The following is a 10,938-nucleotide window of genomic DNA, read 5'->3' as shown; positions in this document are numbered from 1 at the left end:
CATGTACTCCTGTGGCTGATTCATGTCAATGTATGGCAGAAACCACTACAATAGTGTAAAGTAATTAGCCTCCAATTAAAATAAATATAATTAAAAAACAAGCAATGGTGTGATGGTTTCAGGTGAACAGTGAAGGGTCTCAGCCATACATATACATGTATCCATTCTCTCAAAACTCCCCTGCCATCCAGGCTGCCACACAGCACTGAGCAGAGTTCCCTGTGCTATACAGGAGGTCCTTGCTGATTATCCATTTTAAATATAGCAGTGTGTACATATCCATCCCAAACTCCCTAACTATCCCTTCTCCCAATGATACACATACCTCCTCCTTTGACAGCAAGAAATAAAAGTCTTTTGGTTGTTGTTCACGAACATATTTACTTTATTTCATTTTAGAAAAAAAAGTGAGTTTTTAAAACTATATGAGGACTTCCCTGGTGGTCTGTTTTGCTAAAAGTTTTGCTTTTGTTTTAGGTATGAAGGCTTTGTTAACGAAAGAGACCTCTTGATACACACACTATGCAATTCCAATATCTAATAGAGCATTGTTTGGCTTAATTTCAATATACAGTCATTAAAAGAAAAATAAAAACAACAGGGAAAGGTAACCGCATCTACATCAGCAACTTGGACTGAAGCCTGCATCCAGACTTGAGTGCTGGGAAGTCCCAGATGACAGCAATCCGAAGCCTGAACAAGACCACCTCCATTTAAAGTTTCCTAACACCGTCTGGGCTTAAGGCTCCATGTTTGCTCTGCAAGGGACACAGGTTCGATCCCTGGTTGGGAAACTAATATCCCACATGCTGTATGGTGCTGCCAAAAATTAAAAAATAAAAGAAACCCTTGAACTATTAAAAAAAGTATGAAAAGCAATAATAAAAATGCAAATGTGGACAGACACTCAATTAACATTGATAAGTAGAAATGTCGTCCCTTTACAGATTTTATCTCAAAGTCTATCAGCTGTACGTCAGCTTGCATTGCCGCCAGCAGCCCCCGGCTGTAGAGTCCTGCTTGCTGAGCCACTGCTTCTGGTTGAAGGTTCTGTGTCATTTGTACCACAGAGAATTCCTTTTATTGCTTGTGGTGATTGCTACACCGGATCCCAACGCTCGGCACACAGTGGGCACAGTGGGCACACAGTGGGCAGCTTGCTCTGAGAAACCGCGGCTGCTAAGTCCTCCGACTGGGCCTTCACTTCCAGTAAACTGACATCACGTGCCCTGATGGGCCACATTGAGAAAGACAGCGTCACCTTGTGGCTTTCTGCCGAAAATATTCAAGCTGAATCTCCTTATGGAGAAGCAAACAGACAAACCCCTCTTAAAAACTATTCTACAAAAATCCAATCTGAATTCCTACGAAAATAACAATGTACTTAAAGACAAAGTCTGTTAAATGACATGTTAGCTAAATTCAATATGTACTTGTAATTGGATCCTGGATTAAAGAAAATAATGACTATAAAGGGCATTACTGAACAGTTGTGAGCATTTGATCATGGATGGTATGTGAGAAATTAATATTTTACCAGTGTTAAATGCTACTCATTCTGTGGTTCTGTAGAATGTCTTGTTACTAGGAGATGTACACAGACTGTTAAGCGGGAAATGATATCTCATCTGCAACATTTATTTCAGAAAAAAATGTGTGTGCCAGCCATCCATACGACACACGTGTGCCACGCATGCACACATACGCACAGATAAAGCACATCGATAAAGTAACATTTGAATCTAGATGGGAAGTATATTCTTACAAATTTCAGTAGGTTTGAAATCTTGCAGATTGAAGATGGAAGAGAAAAAAAGCATCAGCTTTGGCACTGGACCTTGGCCCTGGGGGGGTCTAAATGTTCATGGTACCCCCTCCCACCCCCCCCTTTTTTTTGCTTTGGGGCCTTGGGCAAGTTATTTCCATCTCCTGCCGAGGGTTTTCTCCCACTATAAACTGGGTTAGTAACACTAACTGTCCCAAAGTGTTATGAGGATGAAGGATGGTGGAAGTAAGGAGCTGGCAGTGTGTGGCACAGAGTGAGCACTCAGTTAACGCCCGCTCTAATTATGAAGATGTATTTTGCTAAGACAGGTTCACAGGAAAGAACACATCAATGGGAAAGTTGGAATACTCCCACCTGCAAAGTGCTGGTACCCTTGCAGAAAACCACAAAATCCCCCCTTCTCTTTATTTGAAAGAACTGAGGTGTTTGGGAGGAATAGGATGAAAACCCATTCCAGGGGCTTAAAGAAACCACTGCAGGTAAGGGGTCGGGTGGGCTTGGGTGGAAGCCAGCAGAGCAGGCGGAAGGGCTATCCATGGTCTGGGGAAGCAGGGAGGGGTGAGGCAGGGAGGGACAGAAACTCTTGGGGCTCCAGGGCTGGGAGATAGTGACTGCTCTTCTCTCAGAGTAGAAAAACCACCAGTCGCTTTATCTGCCTTGTCCTGCCTATGTGCCTTCTCACAGAGCCTGCCCCCCGGCTCTGCTCACAGCCCCCAGATCCAGGCTGGACACCCAACGGGACAAGCCCTGGATCCAAGGCTTGGCTCACGAGGGAGGGGGCAGTTCTGGAGAGGAAATCAAACCAAGAGTCAGCTTTGCAATCACTTGGAGAATTTTAATGAAAAGCTGATTTCTCCACATTTGCCAGTCCAGCCCTCCCCAGTGAGGGGCCGAGATGGGGGCTCTGGACATGACCAGAGGAGCCCAGTCTCCCGCCCTCCTTCCCCTCCCGAGACGCTGACATCCTTTCTAACTGCAGAGCAGTGGCTGGGCAGGGGCTCTGGAGCTCGGAGCTTAGAGACCTTCTGTGCGCGAGGGCAGAGCCCCAGGAGCCCTGGGGGGCTTTTACAGCAGCTGCTGCGTGGGGTGGAATCGTGCCCTCCCAGAAGAGGGTGGGAGGAGGGCACTGCGGGGGAGCCTCCCAAGCTGCTTAGGACAAGAGCGAGAAGCAGAGTTGGCACAAGTTCAGGTTCAAGGCGTCCTCCACCCTAGCTCAACTCCAAACTGTTGATGTACTCTCGAACCCACTTCTTCTCTGGGTTGGCGCACACCTGACGGTTCTTCCTGGTGATAAAGCTGCAGGAGAGAAGAGAGGGGGACTTGGGCAGTGTGGAGACAGCCAGGTTTGGGGATGAGGGGGACTGAGGCCGGGAGGAAATGATACCGGGTGGGTTATTTTTGGAGCTCCACAATGGTGTTTGTGGCTTTCAAGGAAAGAATGCTTTCTCTTCTGTTGGGTCAAAGGGCTACAAGCCAGAAGCAGCTATGTGCGCACGGTAGCCCTCATGCCCCTGTACAAATACATGTACCCTGGAGAGCTCAGGGAATACAGGGCTCGAGGCGCCCAGGGTTGAGCGGGTCAACCACTCACTAGCCTTTTCTCAGCACTTCCTGTTTTAGAACCTGTGCTGGCTGCTGAAGATGCAGCGAAAAAGAGGCACCCTCCAGAACTGAGTCACGGCTGACTAAGTGCAAGACGAGGCGGCAAAACAAATGGGCAGTGTGGTTCTAGGTAACACAGCGCCTGCCACACGCAGCCACTCAACGAAGGAATCCGTCTGTGGATGAATGGAAGAAGGACTCAAGTGAGTCTTGAGTTCACCACTCACTGGTTAGATCACCTTGGGCAAATCGCTTAGGGCCTCTGAGTCTACACTTACCTCTAAAATACGGAGAGAAATAATTCCTACTTTGCACAATTGCTCAGATGAGATAAATGAGTGTGAATGAGTTTTGGAAAATACCATATATGTGTTGTTATTGGGGTGCTGTGGGGCCTCTGTTTTAGGGTGGATCAGAGCAACATGAGACCAGAGGTTCTGGTAGTGGATGTGGTGGCTTGGAGAGGTTGAGGGCCCTGAGATATGGACACTTGTCAAAGCAATTAACTGGCCGGGATGTGGAGGCCAGCCTACAGGTGTCGATGGTATCAGCTGGAGGGCTCGCACCCTGGGGACCATGGGCTCCGTCCAGCTGCCTGCCCTGCCAGTTTGCTGGGAGCGTGGTTCTCTCTGGGGGATGCCCTGGGCCTGGCCAGCAGTGCTTCTTGAGTTATTCTGTTTAGTAGCTAAGTTGTGTCCGACTCTTTTGCGACCCCACAGACTGTAGCCCGCCAGGCTCCTCTGTCCATGGGATTCTCCAGGCAAGGATACTGGAGTGGGTTGCCACACCCTCCTCCAGGGGATCTTCCCGACCCAGGGATCGAACACGCATCTGCTGCTTGGCAGGTGGGTTCTTTTCCCCTGAGGCGTCAGGAAGGGGCCGGCAGGGCTGCCCGTTCATTCACGGCTTCCTCTCCACCTCACCCTGCCTCCCTGCACCTTTCTCACTTTGCCTTCTCCTGCAGGCCGCTTTCCTGCGTCTTTCTGGGATTTTTTTCAGACAAAGTGAAGGCTTGGGTTGTCTGATGAGGAAGCGGATCTCTGGGCCCCTTTTCCTGCTCTGTCGTGGAGAGCATGTGCTCTCAGGGGAGCTGCTGCACCTTCTCTGAGCTGCGCTCTGAGCGCCCCATCACCTCTCTTTCTCCCCCTTTCTCCACGTGCAGAGAAGAGAAATCGAGCAGAGGGCTGTTCTGAGTTGCCCTCTTGTTTGGGGTCGTGAGGGAGCTTCTGGCGCAGACCCTGCTCTGGGCCAGCCAGGTGTCATACAGGAAATCCTGCCAGCTCACTGTCCTCTCCTCCACCCCACTGGCTTGTGGCCAGGAAATTAAAGGTCAGGAAACCGCCATCTGGAGGCTCCTCCCTGATGAATGCGAGACTGGACGGCAGCCTCCCTTGCCAGGCCATCTCTCCCTGCGCCCCCCGCCTCCGTGGGGACCCTGTCTTGGCCCAACTGCCCTCTACCTTCAGCTGCTCCTCCTGGGGAGCAAGTGTGTTCAGCATCGCTACCCTTTCCCCTCATGTGCTCCCTCAAGTCTCTGGCCCCGGGTGTGGCACACCGTGGGTGCCTAATGAATGTTTATCGAAAGAGTTAGTGACTGGATGAATTGCATTTGCTCATCAAGTTTCACTTCTATGTATCTAAGAATACATTTTTGGGGAGAAAGATGATTAGTTAACGCCTACCAGGCACCTACTTGTGTGCCAAGACATAGTCTAATTTCATTTTTCTTTTTATTATTCTCACTTTGACCCAGGGAGGGAAATACCTTTATTCTCCTCCATTTTGCAGACAAAGAAATTGAGGCTCAGAGAGGCGAAGTGGCGAGCCTGAGCTCACACAGATACTAAGTGGAAGAGCTGGGGTTCCAGGGAAGACAGGCTGGCTGGAGCAGCCGAGATGGTTGGAATGCCACTCTGACCTCAGAAGATCCCCTCCTCCTTTAAAAAGTGCCACAGCTCCGGCCCCAGCCCCGTTTCCTCAGCTCCTAACCCTTCAGCTCACACTCCCTGCTGGACACTTCCACAGGCTCACGGTGCTGGCATCTTCGTCCTTTTTCTGCTTTAATTGGAGTACAACTGCTTTACAAAGTGGTGTCAGTTTCTGCCGTACAATGAAGTGAATCAGCGGTGGACTTCTCCCCACCCCACCATCCCACCCTCTAGGTCACCACAGAGCACCGAGCTGAGCTCCTTGTGCTACCCAGCAGTTCCCACCAGCTCTCTGTTGTACACATGGATATTTATGTCAAACCCAATCTAATTCATCCCACCTTCCTGGGATCTTAGTTCCCCTCTCAAGGATGGAACCCAGGCCCCCCTGCATTGGAAGCACAGAGTCTTCACCACTGGACCACTAGGGAAGTCCCAGCCCTTTCCTTTTAAAGCAGCTCTTCCTTGGGACTTTGGGGGCTCCACGCTTCACCCTTCTCCAGGTGTGGGCTGAAACCTCAGCGTCACCCTCAAGCCCTGTCTCTTCCTTGCTCCTGACCTCACATCACCTCCCAGGCTTGCTGATTCCACCTCGGAAGTTTCCTCACCCCTGTCTCTCCTTCCCTTCAAGTCCTCTTCAGCCTCAGTACCACTCATGTGGACAGCCTCTCCACTGGACCCCTCTTGTCTAGACTTTCCCTGTTCTAGCTCATTTCAGTTTTGATTCCTTGTGGGGACCCTTGAGGCCCTCAATGCTTTTCTACACGGAGACTACAAAAACCTAAAGAGAGTTCTGGCAACATCCCTGCTGCCCAATACACCCTGTCCCTCAGTCCGATCCCAAGTCAAACAGTGCAAACTTGCCCTAAATCCCTTCTCTTAGCTGGGCCCCGAAGCGTTGCCTGTTCCTTCTTTCCTCTTGTCACGTTCTTATAGGGTGTCCTGGTCATTGCTGCATCTAACTGAGACCTGGAAGGGCAGGGGTGGATGTTTACTCCTCTCTGCCTGTCCATAGTAGGTGCTCAAAGAAGGTTTTTCTGTTTCGCTTTTCTGTCCGAAAAATACTTGCTTTCAGAAATAAAATTAGTAGTTCTAAATAGCAAATATATAGTATAGCAATAATTTGAAGAATTCATCAGGACCAAAGGCCAACTCTGAATACCTACAACTCTGGATCCTACAACTTCGCTAGTGCCGCAGGAATTTTTGGAATAAAAAACTTCATCGTGGGTGGTCCAGTGGGTAAAAGACTCCATGCTCCCAATGCAGGAGCCCCAGCTCCATCCTTGGTTAGGGAACTAGATCCCACGTGCCACAACTAAGAATTGGTATGCTGCAACTGAAAGGGTCCTGCAGGCCAGCAGCTAAGACCCAGTACGGCCCAACAAATAAGTAAATATTAAAAACAACAACAACAACAACAACAAAGTCCTCATTATACAGAAAACTTCACGATTGCCCCATTTTCATTCTTTAAGCCTCTATCGTCTTAAACTCCATAAGCAACTATCGCTAATGATCTTACTAGCATAGAAAGAGGAGGCTCCAGAAACAGGCTCCCTCCCTCACTTACTGTGCAAACTTGAGCAAGTCACCGAACCTCTCTGGGTCTGTTTCACTCTCTGAAACGTTGAGAGAATTCGTCGTATCTGTCAGGGATGCTATGATAAAATGTAGAGCTAATGCATGTAAGACATTTGACACACAGCAGGAACTTCCTAGGTAGCAAGAATTATAATTTTTCCAAATGTCATAGCTTGCATGTTTAAAGGAGAATCTCATTTCATTATTTTTTCTTCATCAATCAAATACTATTTTTTTAACATGCTGCAACTAGGGCCTTGACCTTTGACCTCTCCTCTCTAGTTTCTCTGAGGTTGTGGATGGCTTTGATTGGGGGCAGGATGTGGGGGACTGTGGGGTCCTTTTCTGGAAAGGGATGTATGAGTCGATCTTCTCCACTCAGGCATGTTGCAGACCAGGTTCAAGTAACAGTTACATCCATAACGATCAGAGAGCTAACCTAGCCCATCAGAATCAGGGTGGGGGGGTGGGGGGGTGGTGCTCCTCCAGGAACACGTCTAGCTTGTTCCACGATAGCTGGGGAATTTGAATTCAGAGAGGGCAGAACCACAGCTGTTTGAGCAGCTGGAGGATGGGTGGGAATGGACCCGGCACCCTCTCTGAGGGCTCCTCCCAGGGGAGACTGATTCTGGGGCAGGAGTTTTCCCTCCCTCCCCGCCCCCCACCCCCCGAGGGTTCCACGGGGCTGAGACTCACACAACTGCTGCCATGGAGCACTTGCTGCTGGTGTAGAAATATTCCTGGACGTGCTTGCGGGGCAGCGGGCGGGAGAGGTAGGCAAAGCAGCAGGGCGTGGTGTCCGAGGCATCTGGGAGAAGGAGAGAAGGAGACTCCTGGATCCGTCGCCAGTGCACAGTGGGTACTGGCTGGGCGCTTTATAGGATTTATCTCCAGCAGACTATTTTCCTCCTTTGGCTGAAACTGAGGCTCAGAAAGGTAAAGACACTTAGCCATGGACACACAGTGCCAGAGTGGGGATTCTCTCACCTAACCCTTGAGACCAGCTGGCCTCCTTCTTTCTACACCACAGCCTGATGCCTTGGGTTCTCAGGACAGGCTGGGTCTCCTCTGGGCTGGTCTTAGTTCCTCCGCCCTTATTCTTGCCCTCCTAGGATCCTCGGTGGATTCAGAACTTGGTTTCTTTGAGACCTAGGGTGGGTTGTGGGGAGTTTTTTAAAACTCAGACTTCATGACTCAGCCAGGGCACCAAAGAGGGGCCTGAAGATGCATACTGCATCGTGGGCATCTCTGACTGAAGCTACTGAGAGGAGGACGACCCAGTAGTGATATCAGGATGCCCCCGGGAAGGGTCAGTTGCCATTTCTGAACGGAGTAGTAGTGTTTCAGAGCCAAGAAGAACTGGGTTTGAACGCCACTTTTCTTACTTCCTAGCTGCGTGACCCTGAACAGGTTACTTAACCTCTCTGGACTGTCAAGGACAGCTACTCAAAGATTAGATGCAAATATTAAGTAAGATGAGATATGCAAGGCAATCAGCACAATACTTGATCCATAGTGGACATTTAATTAGATTTTGTTATCTGTTCTCTAAATCTATGAACTGGGGAAAGTATGACTGTCCCAGGAGGATTTTAGTCAAGTACTTAGAAACTTCTTAGAAACCCTGCTGGTGATGGCAGACATGAGTTAGTGGTGTTTGCAGGTCAGCTCGAGCAGCCTTTGCCTGTTAGTAACCCCAGTCCACACTCGGTGAGCACCTGCACAGCTTGGGGTGTAGACCTTGAGGACACAGACAAATTGATCAGAGGGGTCCCTGCCATGCAGTGGCTTAGAGATCTATCCCAGACAACTGGACATCTGAGTAAAGCAATGCGGAAGAATATAAATCATAGGAGTCAGATGGTATAAACGCTGCAGTTGAAAAGAAGGCAAGGGCTTCCCTGGTGCCTTAGTGGTAACGAATCTCCCTGCTAATGCAAGAGACACACATTCAACCCCTGGTCTTGGAAGATCCCACATACCCATGGGGCAACTAAATCCCGGCTCCACAACTACTGAGTTTGTGCTCTAGAGCCCAGGAGCCGCAAGTACTGAGCCCAGGCACCCTAGAGCCTGCACTGGGCAACAAGAGAAGCCACTGGAATGCAAGGCACTGCAACTAAAGAGTAGCCCCCTGCTTACTGCAACTGGAGAAGAGCCCACGCGGCAATGAAGACCCAGCACAGCCAAAAAAAATAGATAAAAATAAATAAATATTTATATTTAATATAGAAAAAGGAAAGAAAAGAGGGCGAGATCCGGGCGAGTCTAAGGGCTGGCCCCGGGGACTGTGGAGGTCAGGACTTGGACTTACATGGGGAGGCAGATGCAGGAGCGCAGAGGGCGGCCGCCATCAGGAGGACAGCGAGGGCAGCGGAGAAGACCTTCATGGTAGCTGTGGTCAGAGGCTGGGGCGATCCACGTGCTGATCCTCTGCAGCTCCGGCTGGCTGGCCGTTTACAGGGCGCCCCGCGGCCCTTTATAGACAAGCAGGCGGGCAGACAGGGCGCCCCCCTCGGGGAGTTTCCAAATAGCAGCCACACACTGCTGCTGATAATCATCAGTGAAATTGCACAAAACGGAAAATAAAACTGAAATAGCCTCCGGAAATATATGTCTGTACGAGAGAGAGAGTGTGTGTTTGAGTGAGTGTGTGTGTGTCTCTCTCTCTTCTCACGGCCTTCGCATCCAGAGTGAGCTCATCACTTCCCTCTTGGCCCTCGAGAAGAGCCAGCGCAAGCCGCGGTGGCAGAAAATCTCTTCCACCGCAGACAGCCTGGGCTTTGTTGGCCGGGGCACTCCCTTGTCCTCCCAGAGGTCCGGGAGCTGCTTCCCCCCGGGGCAGGAGGAGGGGCGGAACGACCAGATGGAGCCTGGGTTCCCTGGTTCCCATGCAGTGCCCCGTCCATGAAGCACTGCTCGTCGTGATGAGATCTGTCATTGGGGCATGCTTGAAACCGAACCCAAGTGGCGGTCTGGATTAGACCCGAGGTCCTCCTTCTGTTTCAAAGCGTTAGATACAGTCAATGTTCATCAATTCCTATTTGGGTAATTCAGAATTAGTGACAGTTTGGCCTGGGCTGAAGTTGACTTCTGAGTTATCTAAAAGTGTCTACTGACAGTGATGAAGGCAAACACATTTCAAAAAGTGTAATTTTAAAAATATAATCTTATGCCAAGGATGTTTCTTGCTAGCTACTGTCACATATGTAACTTGGCAGCTGACGAGGACTGAATTACCCAGAATGGGGAGAACTTGTTTCTTTTCTTCTTTGTGAAGACTTGAGGCAGGATGGTTGTTATTCTCCTTTTATAGAAGTGAACACTAAGCCTCAGAAGAGGTCATTAAGGTCCTCATAGCACACTGCAGGAAGTGAGGCTTGAACCCAAGTATTTCTTTTCTATTTTTTTCAGACTGACTTCAAAAATGAACCATGGTTGATTTACAAATTGTGTTAATTTTAGGTGTACAGCAAAGTGATTCAAATATATATGTATAGATAAATTTATATCTATCTCCATATACATATGGGCTTCTCAGGTGGCACAGTGGTAAAGAATCTGCCTGCCAATGCAGGGAACGTAAAAGACTCAGGTTTGATCCTCGGGTTGGGAACATCCCCTGGAGGAGGAAATGACTACCCACTCCAGTATTTTTGCCTGAGAAATTCCATGGACAGACGAGCCTGGTGGGCTGCAGTCTATGGGGTTGCAAAGAAGTCGGACACGACTGAGCACACACACACACACACACACACTGTATATTCTTTTTCAGATCCTTTTCCATTATAGGTCATTGCAAGTTACTGAGCATAGTTCCCTGTGCTGTACGGTAGGCCTTGTTGTTTCTCTGTTTTGTGTATAGTAGCGTGTATCTGCTAATTCCAAACTCCTAATTTATCTCTCTGCCTCTGCCTTCTCCCTTTGATAGCCCTAAGTTTGCTTTCTATGTCTGTGAGTCTGTTTCTGTTTTGTCAATAAGTTCATTTGTATCATTTTTTTTAGATTCCACATATAATTTATATCACATAATATTTG

The 10,938-nt window shown here is 49.1% G+C and overlaps 1 protein-coding gene across 1 annotated transcript; it reads right to left on the bottom strand.

Annotated features, from left to right (window-relative positions):
* Positions 1 to 2,600: 2,600 nt before the first annotated feature.
* CCL5 (C-C motif chemokine ligand 5) lies at positions 2,601 to 9,572 on the bottom strand. Its single transcript, XM_069542658.1, has 3 exons — positions 9,215 to 9,572; positions 7,597 to 7,708; positions 2,601 to 3,082 (listed from the first exon to the last, which is right to left on the bottom strand). The coding sequence occupies exons 1-3, from the start codon at positions 9,459 to 9,461 to the stop codon at positions 2,995 to 2,997; spliced, it is 447 nt and encodes a 148-aa protein (XP_069398759.1). The 5' UTR covers positions 9,462 to 9,572; the 3' UTR covers positions 2,601 to 2,994.
* Positions 9,573 to 10,938: the final 1,366 nt, after the last annotated feature.

This window comes from Ovis canadensis, chromosome 11 (assembly GCF_042477335.2).
Source record: "Ovis canadensis isolate MfBH-ARS-UI-01 breed Bighorn chromosome 11, ARS-UI_OviCan_v2, whole genome shotgun sequence".
NCBI lineage: Eukaryota > Metazoa > Chordata > Mammalia > Artiodactyla > Bovidae > Ovis > Ovis canadensis.
The sequence above is the reverse complement of the archived record's forward strand: the minus strand, read 5'-3'. Positions and strand labels throughout refer to the sequence as shown.